Raw genomic sequence first — 22,211 nt, 5'->3', positions numbered from 1 at the left:
CAAGCGCTGCCCTCGGAGGAGGCAGACCCAGCCCTAGTTTTGCTCTGTCCTGTCCGAACCTTAAGGTGCTACGTAAACCGGACGCAAAGCTTCAGGATCTCAGACCAGCTCTTTGTCTGTCACAGAGGTTGGCAGAAGGGGAATGCCATCTCAAAGCAGAGGATGGCCCACTGGATAGTGGATGCCATCACCCTGGCTTATCAGGCACAGTGTGTGCCCTGCCCGTTCAGGTTGCGAGCTCACTCAACTAGAGGTGTTGCTTCCTCCTGGGCACTGGCTCGTGGCGCCTCGCTGACAGATATCTGTAGGGCTGCGGGCTGGGCGACCCCTAACACATTCGCTAGATTCTATAGCCTTCGTGTGGAGCCGGTATCCTCCTGTGTTCTCACCTCAAACGGGTAGAAGCACTGAGAGGCCCCGGCTTCGGGTCGGCTTGCAAAACCTCTCCAGAGAGTCCATACAGTAGACCCTGTTGAGTTCCTACGTCCCCTCGGTAGCCAGACGTGGCGGAGCGTCCGGCGCCAGGCCTTCACTCGCTGAATCCTCAAGAACCGGTAGAAGGCTGGGTTCCATATGTAAGACCTAAGTGGATCCCATATGTGTAAAGTCCATGGTATAGCCTTGAGCCCGTGTTTCCCCGGCAGACTTCTGCCATTCCAAGAGGGTTCAATCACCTCCATTCTTCCATATGCACCTAAGGGATGTCCATATGTGTATTGCTTCCGAAACCTCCTTCGGGAAGGTTCGAGTTTCCGTAACGTCCCTGTTCCAAGTAGAACGGGTGCGTTTCCCCAGTGTTATTCAGTCTTACTCAGTGGGTAGTGCCATAGTAGCAGTAGCTGATCCTCGTGTACAGGCCCTGGCCTATGGCAAAAAGTAGGGGCGCAGGTGGCTTCCACAGGACACTGGAAGGGGCGGTAGCTGTGGCCTTTTGGTAGGATCCCAATTCGTCGGTCATCCGACGTGACGTCGAGAGTGACCGACTGAAAGGGAACGTCACGTCCCGTCGCCACAGCTCCTGTACCACCACTGAGCGGCCGGGTCACCGGCTCGGCTCCTCAGCGAAAACCTGAATATGCACTGCATCTGCTGCCTACTTATACTCACGCTGTGATCAGCAGCAGCTGGATGCAATAATCGCATGCCAATGTGCATTGGCTCGTTTAGTTTACACTCAAAGTAGATTGGTCCCTCTAAGCGAGATCCCAATTCGTCGGTCCTCCGACGTGACGTCTCCGTTCCCTCCTTCAGGGAACGAGGGTTACATACGTAACCGAGACGTTCTATTGTGCTATCATATATATATATATATATATATATATATATATATATTCTCATATACACGTGTGTGTGTGTGTGTGTGTGTTTATGTATGTACAGTATGTGTGGTTTTGTACAAACACAGGCAAATAATCAGTGTTAATATTAATCACAATTATGATAAATTGTTTATTAATTGCTTATTAATTTACTTTTTATTACATTACATTTAGTCATTTAGCAGATGCTTTTATCCAAAGCGACTGACAAATGAGGACAATGGAAGTAATCAAAATCAACAAAAGAGCAATGATACGCAAGTGCTATAACAAGTCTCAATTAGCTTAACGCAGTACACGTAGCAATGTTCTTTTTTAATTATATAATAAATAAAAAGAAAACGGATAGAATAGAAAAAGAATAGAGCAAGCTAGTTTTAGAGGCCTTTTTGCTTTTGTTAATTGTATAATAAATAAAAAGAAAACAAATAGAATACAAAAAGATTAGAGAAGCTGTTTTTTTTAAAGAAAACAAGCAGTTTGTAAATTAATAGAGTGAAAGTCTAAAAGGGGCAAGTTTTTTTTAAAGAATAGAATTAAAATAGAGAATGCTAGAGTTAGAGGGTCAAATAAAGATGGAAGAGATGTGTTTTTAGCCGATTCTTGAAGATGGCTAAGGACTCAGCTGCTCAGATTGAGTTGGGCAGGTCATTCCACCAGGAGGGAACATTTAATTTAAAAGTCGTAGGTAGCCAGAGCAAATTGATGAACAGAGGTGTGACGTGCATTCTTTTTGGCTCATTAAAAATTAATCTTAATTGTAAAGGTTTAATAGAATTGGCTGGAAGACCTGTCAAGAGAGCATTGCAATAGTCCAGCCTGGACAGAACAAGAGCTTGAACAAGGAGTTGTGAAGCATGTTCTGAAAGAAAGGGCCTGATCTTCTTTATGTTGAATAAAGCAAATCTGCAGGACCGGGCAGTTTTAGCAATGTGGTCTGAGAAAGTAAGCTGATCATCAATCATAACTCCAAGGTTTCTGGCTGTTTTTGAAGGAGTTATGGTTGATGTGCCTAACTGGATGGTGAAATTATGATGAAACTATGGGTTTGCTGGAACCACAAACAGTTCTGTCTTGGCAAGGTTGAGTTGAAGGTGATGGTCCTTCATCCAGCAAGAAATGTCAGTTAGACAAGCTGAGATGCGAGCAGCTATCTTCGGATCATCAGGATGGAATGAGAAGTAGAATTGAATGGCATTATGAATATATAAATAATTTAACAATTATATAATATTTACTTTAACATTTGTATTGGTTTTGAACCTTGGTGGAAGTAAAGCTTTGAATTTCTTTGATATGCAGTTCAGTAAATAATTCTTCCTTTCATTCCAGTTCAAATTAAATTCAAATTCACACTCATGAACAGAAAAGGAGTCAAGCTCTGATTTTCCCCAGTCCTGATAATACACACTGTCACACCACGGGATGGCTGCTTCTCTTTCCCCTCATCGCTGTCTTGCGGGAGGAATTAACTGGTGGCTGCAGGCTATCCGATGGGTCAGCAGCACACTACAGGGGCCTGTGATATTTGTTGTGGAGAGGGTCCTGTTCTCCCTGTGAAGTCTGAAGGCAGCACATCCTGTTCTGCTCTCTTTCCTTAGCCTTCATTGTTGCGGATGCTTTCGTACCTTTCTGGCATTATTGTCACCAGTGCAGTTTCTTCGTTCTACTAAACGTACAGTTCCTTCAGGGTCTTCCCTTCTCCTGACGGTGCACATTCTCTATTCAATATCACAATCTGATTGTTTGCTTAGGAAAACATTTCCCTCACATACTCGCTGATATCACATCATGTCTGCGGAACTTATCCGAAGGGTACATAACGGAGATATAGCGTTCCGTTCTCATTCCATTTCCCATTCAGGCTGTGGATGGACAGTTTCTTCGGACAGCTGAATGACAGCGGTGAGGTGGAGGGCTGAATTGTAAAGCTCTCAGCAAAGTCAGCTCGCCTCTGGGTATTAAAAAAACACAAGGTAGCTGGATTTGAAGAGATTATGTTTTGAAAGGTGCTTGTTGATTTTCTTTTACGTTTCCAACACATTAAGTACTTTTATCCGCTTGCAGGTCACTGTGGGAAAACATTTGCCATCTTGAGGAGATTTTTGAGCAGTCACGTGCCCAATACCGATTGGCTGTTGATTGTAGATGATGATACTCTTATAAGGTAAGGCTATTCTTCTCTCAGGTTGTGTACATGTAGGCAACATATGCCTTTTTTCTGGAAAATGGCATGATTTTACAAGGAAGCTGTGGGGTTTGTACCAATTTACACGTTGGTGGGTGGCATAATGTGTTTAATTCTCACAGCTTGCCCAGACTGCAGGCCTTGCTGAGCTGCTATGACTTCAGTGAGCCGGTGTGTCTGGGAGAGCGCTATGGGTATGGACTGGGTCAGGGAGGATACAGTTACATCACTGGTGGTGGGGGGTGAGTGTCTGCTGCACTGTGAAAACAGCCTTTGACATTATTTGATGTAACGATGTGTCCCAAACACATTTAAAGCTACAAGGTGAGTTATTTTGGACACTTTTGTATAAATTAAAATGAAACATTAATCAGCTGAGAGAAAGAAATGTTTTAATTTATTGATATTGGATATTTTATTATGCATACTTTTTTCCTCTGTTTATGCAATTAGATTACCATTGTTGTACCCTTGTTGAACACTCAAAGTTATGGAAACCCGTTTCCGCCACTGAATAAAAAAAATGAGGTAATTGCGACTTTTTATCTCACAATTCTGACTTTTTTTCTCAGAATTGCGTTATATATCTCACAATTCTGTGAAAAAAGTCAGAATTGTGAGATAAAAAGTCGCAATTACCTTTTTTTTTTTTTTTTTCAGTGGTGGAAACGGGCTTCCATACAAAGTTGATCTTTAAAAGCCTTAAAAATAATAATACTGTTAAAATGCAATGTTCCACAAATCTGTTATACATCTATGAATATTTGTTTTTCATACTGTATATTGTAATATTGTGATGCGTAGATTTACTTAAGGCTTTTAAAACCATTCATTTTATTTTTGTGTGTGTGTGCGTGTGTACTTAAATGAAATGGTATTTAGTATCAACCATTTATCAGTTTTAAATAATTATTGCCCACAATTTTAATATTGATGTATCACTAATTTGAAGTCCAAAAAAACTATAGAGTAGTAGAGTAGTATTTTCAACTATTTAATTATATTCATTATAATAAATAAATATATTTGGGGATAAACTTGAGGATCTTGCACTTTTTCAGTCCACATGTGACATGATTGCAAGTTATAAGTTCTTCCCAAAGAGTAAAAACTTCATAATTGGAATTAATTTGGTGCATATCCAAAAAAACAAATTCTATAAATAAGGGAAAAATTGTAAAAATAAAAGAAAATTGTGAGTAAGTGTGTAATCCTGTTTGAGTATATAAGTGTGTAATCCTGTTTTAGATTCACAGCAGATTGCATTGTTTTATAACCATTTAGTTATATATGGAAAAATGAAAATGAAAACTTCAGGGTTTAAATTGAAATAATATATTTTTTCCCCTTAATAGCTATTATTTTTATTGAAAACATTCTTGAATCATATAGAATCGCAAACTGAATCATGTTTAATTAAATATATCAGCATTCCCAGTTTCTGTTAATACATGTAAAAAAAAAAATGAAAAAAGCATCATTGTCATAAATGCAGCAGAAATATCAAAGAAACTCTCCAGTATGGTGGGCCTTCAAATGTTACTCAGTAGGCCTTCAAGTCAAAAAGGTTGAGAATCACTTAACTCTTTTTTAATTTTTCTAGCTGTTTACTATAACATTTTTAAAAAACTGTGACGTCTTCACATACCTAATGGTGTAAATACATAATTTGGTGTAAATACAAACAGTCATCAGTAATGTTAAAATCCACTGCCATGACAACAGTGTACCATTACAATTCACAGAGGTGACGACAAAGTGCACCAACCACAATTGCAAACTGAGCTCTCTAATTTGGCCCCCTACAGATAAATGCCCACATGCTGTGCAATTTGCTAGCATATTTGGAAACCGTTCCTGTAGAAATGAGCTTACCGTAAGTGACTGTGTGGTTAGTGCACATGCAACAACCTCTCGTGTGGGATTCACAAACCCCGCAATGATAAATCAATATTCCATATATCATAGCACTCAATAAAGGTGTATTCAGTTGTTTTTGGCATCCTGCATCGGAGAAGTCGAGTGTTCTGAGCTGCTGTGTTGTGTCTCGTACAGGATGGTATTCAGTCGAGAGGCTGTGGTCCAGCTGTTGGCGAGCGGCTGTAAGTGCTACAGTAACGATGCTCCTGATGACATGGTTTTGGGCATGTGTCTCAATGCTCTACGAGTTCCTGTCACACACAGTCCCCTCTTCCACCAGGTACACACACACACACACTTTTATCTAATCTAAATAAGGATATACCATGATCTTCTCTTTTTTTATTTTATTTTTTTTACTCTTTTTAAATACTGAAAATGATTTACTTCTGAAATTATAATGATAAATTATATTTTTAAATATTTAATTTATGTAATCAACATATTACAAATTAATGTTTTTTCAGACGTCCACTACTTTTCTAAGACCCATTTGAGTTCAGTCAGACCTCGCATCACATTTTTAAACGAAATTGTCACTTCACCAGTGTACGCGAAGATGTTTTTTCTCAGGGTTTCTTTTAATGTACCAAATAACAGGAAGTTAGGAACAGTAGTAGTTTCATTGGGTGACACTAATCCTATTTTTTCCTTATTTTCGAATTCTGTCTCAGGCTCGTCCAGAAGATTACGCAAAGGAGTTTTTGGCCCACCAGACCCCCATTTCCTTCCACAAACATTGGAACATAGACCCTATTGCGGTGTTCAACAAGTGGTTGAAGAATGACAAACACACAGAAGGACTAGAGAAAAGCACTAAAGATGAATTATAGTGTCTGTGTTTGTGTGTGAGAGAGTAGTAATGTGTGTATGTCTGGTCTGTGTTCTCATTGTGTGTCCTTCATTCTTCTTATGTTTTCTATATAGTGAATCTTGCACAAACATGAATGGAAGGGTGCCTTCTGGTCTGTATGAATGTCCTTAACTGTGTTTTCTTGGGAGTTGCATGTCTTAAATGTTTGTTAGAGAAACATGTCTGAAATATTTATATATTATACGATTATCACAACCTGTTCAAGGTTATTTGTAGGTTTATTTTTAAACACTTTTGTTTTCTAAAAGATTGGAGTCATTTGTGAACTATAAAATTGGAATTTATGATAAACTTCAAATCCTGTTGCCTTAAATCTGTTTTTGCAGTGTCCTGATTTCAGTATTAAACACAAAACCAGCTGCATCTCATAAATAATGAGACTGTCATGAAGCGCTTGTGTTGTGTGGTTATTTTAGGCCCACAGTGGTGCACAGAGCCAGAAATAGTAAAAAATGCATGTGATGAATCACTATGAGGAGCATTGTTATTTGAAAGTTAATGATGATGTTCTTGGCTGTTTTGAAGGTGATGTACTGTAAATGTCAAGATGATGTTTCCATGGTGATGAGCATCTCAGCCATTCTTAAAGGGGACATCAGATGCCCATTTTTCACAAGTTGGTATGATTCTATAGGCTCTTCATGAAAAGTCTATAACATACTTTGGTTACATTTTCTCAATGGCAGTGTAAAACAACACCTATTTTACCTTGTCAAAAACCGCTCTATTCACTGCGACCTGTTTCGGTGCATGTCCCTTTAAATGATAATGAGCTACTGCTCACCCCGCCCCTCTCTTCCCCTCTTCTTTTGTGCAGGAACTTGCTAACTAGCACATTATTAGGAAAGGCGATATTAAAGGATTCATTAAAAAAACTCGTACTCACTTTTTCTGGAGGTAAAGTTGGATCATTAATGATTCATGCGAATATAAAGACATTAGGTAGATCGGGGGGCGCAATTCCTTCAAAAACAAAAGTAATCCACTGCGTCTTCACCGGCTCATATGTTGGGGGTAAATGACGACTGCTATGTTCATTACATCCAACAACAAAACACCTCAATCATTTAGGAGACATTCTTGTCTACACTTGCTCCGGAGTCCAAACAATGGCGGACTGTTTACAGCTCACTCAGGGAAGGTCTGTGATAAAAGCCAGTGTCCGTCAACAGCCGTGTGACGTCACTTTGCCCAGAATCTGTGAACAGCTTGTTCTGAGAAAGTGCTTATGATTTGTGGGGATTTAAAAAAAAAAAAAAAGAACTGGGTGGATTTTTATCATTATATGGTGGCTGTGTGTACACACACTGCCAAGACACATTTAAGTTCAAACACCATATAAAAGTGAATTTTGCATCGGTTGTCACCTTTAATAGATTATTCACTGAGATAAAACATCATACATTTTAAAGGTCAACTGTGTATTTTATACACCTAATGATGACTGTTTCCGAACAAATTTCCAAAACGGCATCTGCACGGTCAAACTCAACTTGCAGTTATACTCATTTAGATTTCATTTCAGGTTATTTAAAGGGACAGTTCACCCAAAAATGAAAGTTCTGTCATTACTCACCCTCATGTCATTCCAAACCCGCAAACCCTTTGTTCTTCTTCGGAACACAAATTAAGATATTTCTGATGAAATCCGAGAGCTCTCTGACCGTCCATAGACAGCAAGGGTACTACCACGGTCGAGGCACAGAAACGTAGTAAGGACATCGTTAAAACAGTCCATGTGACATCAGTGGTTCAACCTTAATTTTACAAAGAGTATCACGACGCATGCGTGTGGTGCCGCTGACGTAGAACATGCCTTGTTAGCATGTGCATGCGCGATGATACTCTCCATAATGACGCTAAGGTGCCGCAGAGGAGAAGAATTGTTGAACCACTGATGTCACGTGGACTGTTTTACTGAAGTCCTTACTTAGTTTCTGAACAAAATATCTTAATTTGCGTTCCTTGTGGGTTTGGAACAACATGAGGGTGAGTATTTAATGAGAGCATTTTCATTTTTGGTTGAACTATCCCTTATAAGTAACTGTCAAAACTTCCTCAATGAAATGCTGATTACAAATTTTAGATAAAATGATGTACGGATGGATTGTTAGATAGATAGATAGATCAAATGTTGGATGATGGATAAAAGGAAAGATTAACAAAATCATAGATGGATGGATAGATAGAAAAATAGATACAGTAGATGAATGGATAAAAAATAGATAGATAGATATCTGTTGTGACAACAACATATAAGACTAGTTAACTGACAGCAGGTTCCATAGCAACCACAAAAGAAGAGGATGAGTCTGACGCACAGCGCTCTCTCTCTCTCTCTCTCTCTCTCACACACACACACACACACACACACACCTGCTGGGCAAACTTTTTGCGTTCGCTATAAGATGTGACTGGTTTCTACCTGTATTGACCTAAACTCACTCTACGATGAGATACAGGCGCTTTTTGCGCGGGAACCTCATGATTTTGTTTCATCCACACACACAGTAATGCGCTCCTGTCTTATAAGACTAGTTAACTGACAGCAGGTTCCATAGCAACCACAAAAGAAGAGGATGAGTCTGACGCACAGCGCTCTCTCTCTCTCTCTCTTTCTCTCACACACACACACACACACACACACCTGCTGGGCAAACTTTTTGCGTTCGCTATAAGATGTGACTGGTTTCTACCTGTATTGACCTAAACTCACTCTACGATGAGATACAGGCGCTTTTTGCGCGGGAACCTCATGATTTTGTTTCATCCACACACACAGTAATGCGCTCCTGTCTTTATTCTCACTATCAACACAGTTACATTTCTCATTTGAAAAAAGCTGTCTAGACAGATACCAGGATTTTTTTAGCTCAGTGTTTGGATAAAATGTAATTACACTCATGTGGGCATGTACGACTGGCACGACGCCACTATGAGGTCGGTTCATTCTGCTGCTGTTTCCGGTTTTACGTCGGATTTATATTTGATATGGATATTCACTATATCGATAACAACAATCAAAGGTAAGAAATTATCCCTTTCAGGAAAGCATAGCTGGGTTATCTTAGAAAACCATTAACCTACTGAAATGTAAAACTTAAATGGCTTCATTGATATATTATTTATGTTCAATATAAGCTACATTTCATATGATTGGATCATAAATATCTTACTCATGGCCATTCTTGATCCATTCAACCACATTTGATATAAAACATGACCTTTATATAAACCATGACTATCAAATCCAGTCATGTTCATGTGATGTTTGGTAGTGGTGCCAGACTTGCAGTGATAAGTTCATTGTACTTTTTCAACCACATTATATTTCATAAATGGTAAGTAAAATCAAGTTGAAACTTCAGTTAAATGTCTGGAAGCGAAGATGTTATAATAATGACATTTTTTTTTACAGTGTAGCTGAATATTCCTTCAGTACTGATGGAAAAATGTAAATTGTGCTGTACCACATTAAAACAACACCTGACCTGAGGCATGTTGGACACTGAAAAACAAAATGTAGATCCAAAGTTTGAGAGGTTTGATAAGGTCATGTTTTATAAACCTTGGTTTTAAGGGATAATAGCCTTGAGAGATCTTGATCATCAGTAATATTAAATGCAGCCTATATTTATCCACAATCTTAAATAATATTTATCACTATTTTTAATATTGCTGTAAATTGGGCCAGTCATTCTAGCGCTTGAGGAACAGGCGTATATTTCAAACTATTTTGCATGAGGAGACGGTTCAAGGGGTTAGGTTTGATGTAATTGCATCAAAAAGCCACTGAATAAGATTATAAAATTGAAGAGTTCAGATGCAAAAGCCTCTAAGTGCCATCTGAAATTTTCATCTAAAATGAGCATTTTTATCAGGCTGCTATGTTTAGGTTCAGTCGTTTTACTCTAATGGCAATGTATAGGAACTTTTCTATGCAATTAAAGTGAAATAACTGAACATAAATATAGGGGCCTGATAAAAATGCTCATTTTAGAAGAAAATTTCAGACGGCATTTAGAGGCTTTTGCATCTGAACTCTTCAAATACCAAATTTGCTTTAAATCGAATGGATATGGTCCTGTTTTCAATAAAATTGAATAGTCTTTATCAGTCAATCATATGAAATACAGTAAATATATATAAGCATACATTTAATGTATAAATACTCTTCTTGGCAATACTGCTGTAAATTAGGCCAGTGTTTGTTATGCTCTTGAGGAACAGGCAGCTTACCAACTACATTCCAAAAAAATAAGGTTCTTTATTGCCCTTAATGTTCCAGAAATAATCTGTAACATCCATTGAAACCTTTCCGTTGCACAAAATGTTCTTTAATGTTGACAAAAGGTAAACCATGCACTCTAAAAAATGCTGGGTTGTTTCAACCCAATGTTGGGTCAAATATGGACTAACCCAACTGTTGGGTTAAATTTTGGTTACATTTTTAAATTAACTTTTTAACCCAAGTTGGGTTAGTCCATATTTGACCCAACATTGGGTTGAAACAACCCAGCATTTTTTAGAGTGTGGTTCTTTTAAAGATTGTTTACTGAAAGGTTTTTTGTAGAACCCAAAATGGTTCTTCTGTGGCATGCATCGCTGCGAAAACACTCTTTTGGAAGCTTTTTGTTTTCAGAGTGTATTCTGAATGACATTTCCTCAAAATGATTATGAATAATCTTTCAACCAAACCAAAGCCAAATATGTTTGCTAGTACTTGAGTATTAATACAATGAGAATTTAAGTCTATACTGATATTGATTCTTGGGCTCAGTATAGTAAAAGATGCCTAAATATGAGACCACAAGCTGTTGTCTTTTTCCTGTGACTGACTTCTTTCACAGATGGTATAATGTCTCGAACACTCAGTCCTCATTGTAGACATTCCAAGACACGTACTGCACAGACAGTTACAAGACATGTTACAGAGGTCAAAGAAAAAGCACCCTCACTAAATGCATTATATATCTACATCATTCTTTAAAATTCCCTTTTGCCTCATAAATATGTATGAATCTTATAAGAAAGCAGATCTCTTTATGGTTTGATATCTCTCTCCTCACCTCTATATTTTCTTCTCTCTTACCACAATGCACCCTATTGCTGTCAAAAATGATTTGCATTAGAGATTTGCACTGATTGCTCATATGAATATTCCAGTCTAATGTTCTTGTCTCTGAAGCATGTGCCGCTACATACGGAGGAGTAAGAGTCTTTATTATCTAACACTCAAAGGAAATGGGTTTATTTTTGACATAATCTGCACAGTTGGTCCCTTTTCCCGAAGCATTTTTATGTGTGTTCGGAGATAAGCATTGTCTGGATTGTATCACTTCATATTTCATAATTGTTACAGATTGCTTATTGTTCATGTTTTTACTAAAGCCTTAAAAGCCTCAGTAAGTATCCTCAATGAACTATAATATCATTATAGTTAAGTACTGATTTGTAAATGTAAAGATGGATGTATAATCACATAAGACATGATCAAGGTCTTGGGAGGATAAAAAGAAAGAGAAAGTTACTGCACTTAGACCACCCGACTGCATATTTAGATCTGAAGGACACTTGATTATTTGATTGCATATTACCTTAACTTTGAAAGTAATTCATAAAGAAGCATAAGAATCAGATTTGTTAAGCGTGTTCTTGTATTTTGTCCCAGCAGCAGGTCTGGAGCACAGGACTTCAGAAAACTGTCCGCTGGGTCACTTTCCATGTGGCAATATGAGCATCTGTCTGCCACAGGTTCTGCACTGCAACGGCCAAAACGACTGTCCCAACGGAGCTGATGAAGACAACTGTGGTCAGAGCTGTTTATAAATACAGACATCTCACATGTAGCTTCTCTGTATTTACTGCATTTCTGATTGGTCACAAGGGCTTTATCGCAACTATAAAGTATAATTAAAATGTTTTCTGGCATTTTCAAACACCTTTCAAACTCTTAAATTTAAAATGACATTTTTTGGGAATTGTATCTTCCAAATGTAATAAAATAAAAATAAATAATGCAAAATGTAATGGCAGATATGTTGATGTTTATACTAACTTATGTGTGTTTTGTATGAATGTGTGTGTGTGTGTGTGTGTGTGCTTGTCTTATGTTGACCTCTCATCGATGTCCATCTCTCTGAAGGAGACAACAGTGGCTGGGCTGATCTCTTCGACCAGACTTTTAAAAGGGTTTATCCACAAGATCTTGCTACAGACTGCCGTAAATTTACACCTAATCCCGTCATTACCTCTTCACAGTTTGCTTTCTCAGAAACACAGTTTAGACGGTCTTAAAACTGCTTGTATTAGTACAGAATGTACCTAAACTATATCCAATGCATTGTGCAATATTTATGTCACTTGCAATATAAGTTTATATAAAAGTTACTAGTTCAAATGTATAATTTATTTAAAATGTATTTTAGAAAATTTGCTACAAAGTAAAACAATGCAGTATAGTTAATTGTTAATTATATTTTGGTTGTCACTCTGCACAAACCTCCAATACATAGTTTTGGCAGTTTGCATTGCTAAAACTAGAATCTGAGTGTGTGTGTGTGTGTGTGTGTGTGTGTGTGTTTATGTCTCTCTTTTCTGTCCTGCCTTACAGAAATGGAGCAGTACCCTGATCTCTGCCAGTGCATTAACACTGATATCCACTGTGTGCATGTCAGCTTGAGATCCATTCCACAGGTGTCAGCGAATGTTACGTCCCTGTACGCAGCCTTCCATTGCAAATTTGTGTTGTCAACAGTCATTTTATAAATGATAAATGTCTAATTGTTAACATTCTGGGCTGAATTTGAATTTGAATTACAAATGACCAAGTAAAATACCCGGGGGCAGGTTTAGCACTGCTTTTTTGGGACAGTCTGAATTATAATGTAACAGTCAGCTGTTAAGCAACAAACAACCAATCAGAAACTGAACTTAGATTGCTTCATTTTGCATTTATAAATGCCTCATTCATTCTTTCAACGTGAAACTGTCAAAAGGGTGATGTAAAATACAGAAGCACATTTCTGCCACAGAATAAAAACATGAAAAAGTAAGATAAACTCACAACTGTGAGAAAAAAATTCAGAATTGTAAGATAAAAAGATTATATTCTTACAGCTATTTCCCGAAAAGTATATTTAGAAAAACTGGAGAGCATGTATGGGCAGGAATTTTGTAAATCTACAGAGTAAAATCTGTAAATCTTGTTTTGATGGCACAATATGCAAATGAGAACATTCACCTAAATAACAAATTATTAGCAGGATATGTTATATCAGTTTTGAGGGTGTTTTTTTATTTTCTTCATTTCAATACACAAGTGAAAAACTTTTGAGTGTTTAATTGGCTGTTTGTGTTGCTTTTTGGCAGTTCGTTGAAGAGCAACAAGATTCACGTGTTACCCAATGAGGCTTTCATCAAATACATAAAACTACAGAGGCTGTAAGTATGAATAAGCATTTCTTGAGCCTTTCTTCTGATCCAGACAAGCTCCTCTTTATAATTTCTGTCACATAAAGTGTAATTGATTTCATAAAACCTGCCCAAGATAGATGGTGTAACTTTGGTATGCATTGGCCTTGCTTTACTAAAGCCACAAATCAACTCTGGGGCTTGTATAATGGAGCTGTCAACCTGTACAGCTAATGCCACATTTATATGGTACAAAAACTATTGGTTCCTGCATGGAGCTGATTAACATTTATGATCAGCTTTCTGCTGAATCCACTGAAGCTTTTATGATGAGGCCATGGTCACCTTCATTTAAATTGAGCTTGCTGCTGCTTATTAATCTCAGTATTGGCAGGTTGCTTTATAGCTTTCCATTAAACTTTGGATTCTGTGTGATGCTGTCTTGTCTGGTTATTAACGAGCCAATTAAAGAACTAGCAGATCTGCTTTCTAGTACAAACCAATATGGACAGGAGTAAGGCAACAAACACTTACAGTATTTTTTTAAGATGTCAGCTAATTGATGTAACAGTTGGTCCTTTTCACAAATTATTTTCCTAAAAAGAATAAATAAGTCATTTTTAAAAATAATTGTGGGTCATTCCATGAATCGGTGCCTTTTCCACTTGGAAAAAGTGAAAAATAAAATAAGTTTAATCAATATTTTTTAAATATCCATGAAATGAAGACACCTTTAAATGACAAGAAATTGTATTGTGCCATCTCAGGCTATGTAATTTGTTATTTTATGACTATTCTTCTACCTCATGTTTTGGTATTTTGGTCAACCCTGTTACCAACACAAGCATTACTAGATACTATAGTTTAATTAGAACTCATATGCCACTGAATGATACAGGCTTTAGCTCAATAATATACTGAGGGTGACCTTTAAAATGTTTGAATTTTACACAGACAATCTTTTAAAACAAGGTCAAACCTAATCAATGTCATCCCTGTTACCCTCTAAAAAGTAACAGGTTGACAGTAACAGGTTTGACGATTTCAAACAAATTTGCTTATTGCTAGCTAATAGTTAAGTTTACAAAAGCACATATTGTACACGTTGAAATTATTTTAGTTGTAGATATTGATTATGTAAGAAATAATTGTTTAAATTTACATTAAAAAATGGTAACAAGATTGACATTGCATGATGCCCCCCCCCCCCCAGAATCTAGGAATCCTGGTTGAGAGATGATGTAACCTCCTAGAAATCGTCACTTGAATGTGCATTATTTTACAAGGGTTTTTTGATGAGGGTAACAGTGCTGACATGAAATCAGGGGACACCAATAAAATGATTTATATTTTATAGATAAAAATGCATACTTATGCCAAAAAACATTGCATAACAGTGAGACTATATTTAGAACAATATGCAAATGTGATTTTTATATCGTTTTGCTTTCATTTTGCAAATTAAAAGTCCTGCTGAAAAAGAAAAATCATAGTGAGGGACAGACCAAAACCTTACCCTTTCCAGCATAAATGCTATTTAAATGATTTAAAATAATATTTAATTGACTTTTTTTATGTAATATTGATGAAAACATACATAGTATTGTTTTGGTTTTAAATTGAACATTTATTTGTTGTTATATTAAATCTATGTTTGATTATTTCTTAGGGACACAAAAGGGACTGATTTCGTGGAATGACCCTTGTGCTGTCATTTTGGTCCCCTTTTTAATGGAATATATCACTTCCTTTCAAAGGTTTTTGGTCTGTAAGATATTTAAATTTTTCTGAATGAAGCCTCTAAAAAAACAGTAATATTTTTAATATGTGTTGTTTTCACATATTAAAAAAAATTTATTTTATTAAATCTTAAGATATCATTGTAATATGCTGATTTATAATGATTATCAATGATGAAAACAATTGTATGAAACCACTTAATATTTTGTGAAAACTGTAATACATTTTTCAGCATTATTTGATTTTATATTTGTTCAAATGAACAGCATTTGTTTGAAATATATTTTTTTGTAATGTTTGAATAATCTGCTGTCACTTTGAATTACTTAAATGCATCCTTGCTGAATAAAAGTTTTAATTTATTTTTTAAAATAACCCCAGTTTTATAAATGTAATTTAAAATATATATATATATTTACCTATATATTTAATATGCGTTGTTGTCCAAACGAGTCGTTCATTGTAGTTTTTGAAAAGTGATTTCTGTTCAATAAAATATCTCCTTTTGAACTTTGTAACTTTGCAGATCTTTTTTATGCTCAAACAGCAACATTACAGACTAACTAAAGTTGAAAAAGTGAAAAAGCATAATAGGACCCCTTTAAATTCTTTTTAAACCAACAAAGTTATGCAAACTATGCGAGTACTTAATTTAGTTCTTTTACCTTCCGCCTCAGTGCCGATGGACTGGGAACCCCACTGTGTGACATTAAGATTTATTTTAAACTAAATTCAAGCTGCTGTCTGATTGTTAAACAAGCTGGGAAGCTAAAAGGGCGTTTTAATGCATTCAGACCTTGAGATGGCTTGACATTAAATCGAACATGAAAAGTCAGTCATTGTCATTTTAGTCTGTAGATATGGCTCAGGTCCTGATATTTGATCAGTTTTGTAAACCTGTTAAGCTTAACAACCTGTTGACCAAATTGCTGATTTTTTTTCTTCTTAGGTTTCTCCAGGATAATTGCATTGACACTGTTTCCATTCATGCGTTTAGTGGACTATATAAGCTGCAAAAACTGTAAGTGTCTATTTTTTTAATACAGAAAATAATGTCAAGCACTGGATTTGAAATGAGTTCAGACAGTATTCATGACCCTTATCTAATACAGTAAATAGGAAGATATATCGACATGAATGAGCACTTGTATTTGCTTGATCTTGTGTTGTAGATCTTTGAGCCAGAACTGCATCTCTTTTCTTTCCCCTGGAGTGTTCAGTGATCTTCATAAACTCAAGTGGTTGTGAGTACAACCTTCAACACATCAGCAAGCTGTAAATGCTGTTCATATATAAAAAATTATCTTGCCTTCTTTCAAATTGTCTTCAGTACCACATGATCCTTCAGAAATCATTTCAATATGCTGGTTTAGGGTTCAAATCAGTGTATTATTAATGTTGGAAACAGCTGCGTAAGGTTTTACCATAAAAAAAAAACTTAGAACAGCATTTATTTGTAACATTATAAATGACTTTACTGTAACTTTTGATCAATTTAATGTGTCCTTGCTGAATCAAATTTTTTTTTTCTTTAAAAACTTTAAACAAACTTTAGAACAGTAGCGTAGCTGTACTGAATCCACAGGTTGTCAGGGTGAATTAGGAAAGGCAGCAAAATTCATTATTTTGGCTGATGGTTTAGGGACATTTTTGCAGGTTTTGAAGTGTTATTTCATCCTATTCAGGATTTTGGATGACAATCCCATAACAACAATTACAGCCAACACATTTGCTGGCCTGAGTTCCCTCTTCTTCTTGTAAGTCTTAATCAATCTTCACAAGTGTTGGACTTGTTCATTTCCTTCTTTTGTTTAAACAAATCCCGTTATTTGAGTGTGAAGTGCTGCTCTTCCAAATCAGTGTGTTTCATAATTCCAACCCAGCTGATTCAGTCGCAAAAAATATTGCTCTGAAAAATATAATATTTGCATTGCAACTGATTTAAGTCTGTGCACTGTAGTTTTGAATGTCTTTATGAGGTTTCTGCTGACAGGTTATGATGTTCCGGCTCACATCATCTCATCATCTGTACAGGTCAATGGTGAACACCTCTCTAGAACAGCTTCCAGACTCCAGACTCTGCACCCATGTGCCCTTTCTCAGCTGGCTGTAAGTATCTGCTTCTCTTCTACTCAATATAAATATCACGACTTGCTTGATTTTGAATTCAAAAGATGCTGGCAGTAGGCGATATACTTGTGTACAAAGAAACCGCCTACTATTCTTTACTCATCAAAAACTGATATCTTACAAGACATTAGAGTTAACCACTGTGTTTTTACACCTGTGGTGCATTTGTACCAGTCATGTCACAAGTACTTTTTTTGCACAAAGTAGGTCTCATATTTAGACAAAAAAAATAAAAGTCTTGACTGACAGTGGTGACATATTTGAAATATCCATTGAACGTGTTCTTGCAATTTGTTTCACCCAGGAAGGTGTTTGAGAGTGAAACTAAGGCAACCAAAGAAATATTCAGGAATTACTGAAGGGCTTGTCCCAATAATGTCTTATATTACATAATTCAGAGGGATGTGTATTTTGGAACCTCTCAAGCTCTCCTGCATAATACTGTTTTACATACTTTGCTTGTTTTTAAACTGCAAAACAGTGAACTCCAGTTAAAGTGAATTATGCAAAATTAGAACACATAGTAAGAGATAGTTTTTGTATAAGATTCAAGAACAGTTCAGATTGCTCATTGAATATTAAACAGTTCTTATAGCAATATTGAAGATATTCTATACATTGTATATGGGTTATTGTATATAGATTGTATATAGATATTCGAAACATTGGTTACAATGGTAATTTAAAGTGTTTTCAGTTCATTTCTACATATTAATAATAATAAATAAATATTATCATTCATATATATACTTTTGTTTTTTGCATCGTTCATCTTTATCATTTCTTTCAGCATTCTTTTTTTTTTTTTTTGGACTTGGCTGTTTTCAGATTGCAGACAGGTTTGAATGCTACTGGGACTCATCCTTCTTTATAGCATCTCCGTAGTACAAGAACAGTATGTTCTCAGTTGCTAATGCCACTGTTATTCTCTCTTTGGCCATGCTGTCCGTCACTGGCAGCCAAGAGCAACAGAATGATTTGGATTTCACTGATGTGCCGACGTGTTTCTATGAGTGAAACCAAATTTCAATTCAATTCAATTCAAGTTTATTTGAATAGTGCTTTTTTACGATACAAATAGTTGCAAAGCAGCTTTACAGAAAATTTAGTTTCTACAATATATTTAGTAGTAGCTTATCAGTGGTGACTGTCAGTTAATGTACATATGGCAGAAATGTACGGAAAAATCAATTAAAGACTTAATCAAACAGACGATGAACACTATTAACAGCAATTATTATATATTGCAATCAAACTTATAACAAAGTTTGGTAGTTCTATATGTTTCAGGGTTGGCATCATCTGAGGTCCTCTGAGGGGTTGCATCATCTCTTCTCAGGTGTCCTGGATCCAGACTGAAGCTTGTGTAAATCCTAGTTACCACGAGATGTCAATCCCATGGCAAAAACAGAGAAACGAATAGAGACATAATTAGTGTAGCTGCTGTTCCAACCAAGCAAAATTTATTTACAAATTGAAATTCAAGAGATTCTGTGTACTTTTTTGGTCCAATAAGTAATATCTCTGTTTTATCTGAATTTAATAGGAGAAAATTATTGGTCATCCAATCTTTTACATTTTTAACACACTCTGTTAGCTTAGATAATTTAGAAGTTTCATCTGGTCTTGTTGAGATATGTAGTTGAGTATCATCAGCATAACAGTGGAAACTAATCCTGTATTTTCTAATAATATTACCAAGGGGCAACATGCATATTGAAAATAGCAGAGGACATAGGACAGATCCTTGTGGCACTCCATACCGTTTAAATAAACAAAGTGGTAGCAATTGGACAGGTAGGATCTAAACCATCTTAAAGCCTGCCATATCATCTAGATAGACCTGCCAAATCATCTTAGACCTTCAGCTCTCATGTTATCTTTAAATATCATGTATATATAAGCTTTAAATCTTTAAATATCATGTATATATGAAGTACATGTCAGTTTTATACAAGCCTGTATTATATTTACTGAAATGTTGTATGTCCAGCATTTTTATTTGCATTATGAATGTTTACACATCAATACACATAGGCATGCTCTTTTAAAGGGATTTCGAGGGGAACAGCATTAAGGCTTTGGGCTTGTCATCTTTCCTCGGTTGTGAACATCTGACTGTGCTGTGAGTATTAACATTATTAGTATTCATGTTTTTTTAGCTGAAGCTAATTATACCATCTGTATAATAAGCTTTAAAGTTAGAAGTCAATATTTCACTTGAATGTAATTTAAATAGTTGAGATTAATGCATAGTTTAAATTATTTTATTTTGCATTATTTTCAAATGTAATAAAAACAAATTTCTGTGCAAATTATATCAGCATAATTTTAATATTTTATCTCAGACTTTTGGTTCCAACTTTGTTTTAATTTATATTTTCTCTGATCTAAATCATTTAAAAGTAAAAACGTATAGAGTGTGTTAATGTAGCCAGTGTTATAGTATCATTAAGGTATTGTAGTTTTTACCAATATTTGGAATGTTTATATTTTTAAATTTTCTATTTTTCTATATTTCATGTCTATTTTCATGTCATTTTGTTGTGTGCTTTTGTCCTTTTTTTTTGTTTTTTAAAAGTCTACATAATTTATATTATTTTTATTTCATTTTTTCAGTTTTAGCTATTTTAGTATTTAAAAGAAAAATTAAAATATTTTCTTGGCAACTAGCTGAAATCAAAATAAGTATTTTATTTCAGTTAACCTTTATTTTATTTCAAGTGATTATTTTTATTATTTTATTTTATTTTTAGTTAACTATAATAACACTAATTGTTGCATGTAAGAAAACAATAAAACTAAATCTCCCTCTTTATGCTTGAAAATCAGTTTCTGTACTTTTAAGCTCCAGCCGAAAACAGACAGTTTTAAAAAAGGAAACAAGGAGTTAAAGAGACAAGTTCCAGATCAGGACAATCTCGATGTGGTTGATCCTCAATCTTCTCATCCTTGCTGTTTTCTAGGTCATTGAGAGCCAACCTCATCAAGAGTTTGCCAGAGAACACCTTCCAATCTCTGCTCATGATGGGAGACCTGTAAGTGAATATGAAGCTTTGCTGTGAATGAGTGTGTGCATGGAAACAAAGGGGTTAGTGAGTTATTAGTGAGTTTAATTTGACATGTCCTCTTCACTTTTGCAGGGATCTGTCCAGTAACTTGATAAAGGAACTTCCAGTCAGTATATTCAAGGATTTACCCTCATTGCAGATTCTGTGAGTAACTGTGCTGCTGTCTGTAAGTACACTTCATTATTTCGTGTAACTGTTGCATAAAATGGCCTGCTGTGTTTTCTCATTTGTAGGAATCTGTCCCAAAACCCACTGGACCACATCCATCCAGGCCAATTTAACCACCTAATTCAGCTCCAGTCTCTGTAAGTAACAGCATTATCTGCAGATTTCATGAGATTTTCAACAATTAATGTTAAAAAAAATGTCATATGCTGTTGTGACCACACAGCAAAGGTGGGTTTCCAAATTAAACGAGTCTTACATGGAGTTGAGTTAGTGTTTGTGGGCTTGATTCGGGCTGCAGCGCAGACTGATGATAAAACAAACAAACAGCAGACCAGGCTGTGTTCCAGAATCAGAAATTCTAGTAATCACTGAGGCTCAGAGCTTGAAGACGGTGAGCGGATGGAGGTCAGCGGAATAACCGAAGGCTCCTGATAAAGGACTTAATAATAAAGCTTGGATACTCTGTTTCTGCAGTGGCTTGGAGGGAGTGGAGATCCCAAATATCCAGACAAGCATGTTTCACCCCATGGATAACCTCTCCTACATGTAAATATTTCATTCCTCTAATCTTTCAATTAGTCTAATTCAAAATATCTCACTTCACAGTAGAGTAATTATATTCAAACTTTTTTTATACTGAATATCATGTACATAATAGTGTAGATAATAGTTGGTCAAGTGTGTAAAGCTATAAATATATATATATACGCACAGTGCCATCCACTAATATTGGCACCCTTGATAAATACGAGCAAAGGCAGCTTTGAAAATAAATCTGTATCATTGATTGATTGCAAAATCTCATGATGAAATAAATGTTGGCCACAATTATTGGCACCCCTAGAAATTCTTATAGATAAAATATCTCTGAAGTATATTCATATTTAAATTTTTTTAGCACACCAGGGTGACTAGGAGCATGAAATTCTCCAGCCATGACTTACTGTTCCACAGGATTATAAATATGAGAACCACCAAGTCCAAATTCCCTTAATCATCTATCACAAGGAGTAAAATCAAAGAATATAGTTCTGATGTACTGAACAAGATTGTTGAGCTTCACAAAATAGAAAGTGGCTGTAAGAAAAGAGCTAAAGCATTGAAAATCCCCATTTCTACCATCAGGGCATTTAAGAGGTTCCAGTCAACTAAAGATGTTACAAATCTGCCTGGAAGAGAACGTGTGTCTATATTGTCCTAATGCACGGTGAGGAGGAGAGTTTGAGTGGCTAAAGACTCTCCAAGGACCACAGCTGGAGAATTGCAGAAAATAGTTGAGTCTCGGGGTCAGAAAACCTTTAAAAAAATGGTCAAACAGCACCTACATCCCCACATGTTGTCAAGAAAAATTCTCCTAGCTCATCCAAAAACAAACTCCAGCATATTCA

At 36.1% G+C, this 22,211-nt stretch overlaps 2 protein-coding genes across 5 annotated transcripts in view; both read left to right on the top strand.

Annotated features, from left to right (window-relative positions):
• The window catches only part of LOC107587310 (beta-1,3-glucosyltransferase), a 96,361-nt gene extending 89,443 nt beyond the window's left edge, over positions 1–6,918 (top strand). For 3 of the 4 annotated variants that reach the window (XM_016275028.1, XM_016275044.1, XM_016275037.1), the window contains 4 exons: positions 3,387–3,486; positions 3,630–3,749; positions 5,563–5,707; positions 6,102–6,918. In XM_016275028.1, coding sequence (XP_016130514.1) covers positions 3,387–3,486; positions 3,630–3,749; positions 5,563–5,707; positions 6,102–6,260 — 524 coding nt within the window. In that variant the 3' untranslated portion in view covers positions 6,261–6,918. The remainder of the gene's footprint in view (positions 1–3,386; positions 3,487–3,629; positions 3,750–5,562; positions 5,708–6,101) is intronic. The other variant, XM_016275051.1, reaches the window with a different exon arrangement.
• A 2,224-nt stretch (positions 6,919–9,142) lies between these two features.
• The window catches only part of LOC107587923 (relaxin family peptide receptor 2), a 20,828-nt gene continuing 7,759 nt past the window's right edge, over positions 9,143–22,211 (top strand). Inside the window, exons 1-14 of the mRNA XM_016275889.1 lie at positions 9,143–9,327; positions 11,973–12,113; positions 12,447–12,524; positions 12,915–13,020; positions 13,673–13,744; positions 16,404–16,475; positions 16,627–16,698; positions 17,140–17,211; positions 17,489–17,563; positions 19,638–19,709; positions 20,551–20,622; positions 20,728–20,799; positions 20,889–20,960; positions 21,298–21,369. Of these exons, the coding sequence (XP_016131375.1) occupies positions 9,213–9,327; positions 11,973–12,113; positions 12,447–12,524; positions 12,915–13,020; positions 13,673–13,744; positions 16,404–16,475; positions 16,627–16,698; positions 17,140–17,211; positions 17,489–17,563; positions 19,638–19,709; positions 20,551–20,622; positions 20,728–20,799; positions 20,889–20,960; positions 21,298–21,369 (1,163 nt within the window). The 5' untranslated portion in view covers positions 9,143–9,212. The remainder of the gene's footprint in view (positions 9,328–11,972; positions 12,114–12,446; positions 12,525–12,914; positions 13,021–13,672; positions 13,745–16,403; positions 16,476–16,626; positions 16,699–17,139; positions 17,212–17,488; positions 17,564–19,637; positions 19,710–20,550; positions 20,623–20,727; positions 20,800–20,888; positions 20,961–21,297; positions 21,370–22,211) is intronic.

The sequence above is a fragment of the Sinocyclocheilus grahami genome, unplaced genomic scaffold (genome assembly GCF_001515645.1).
Source record: "Sinocyclocheilus grahami isolate Dianchi unplaced genomic scaffold, SAMN03320097.WGS_v1.1 scaffold6.1, whole genome shotgun sequence".
NCBI classification, from domain to species: Eukaryota; Metazoa; Chordata; class Actinopteri; order Cypriniformes; family Cyprinidae; genus Sinocyclocheilus; species Sinocyclocheilus grahami.
Note: the sequence above shows the minus strand (reverse complement) of the source record. Positions and strands in the feature narration are given on the sequence as shown.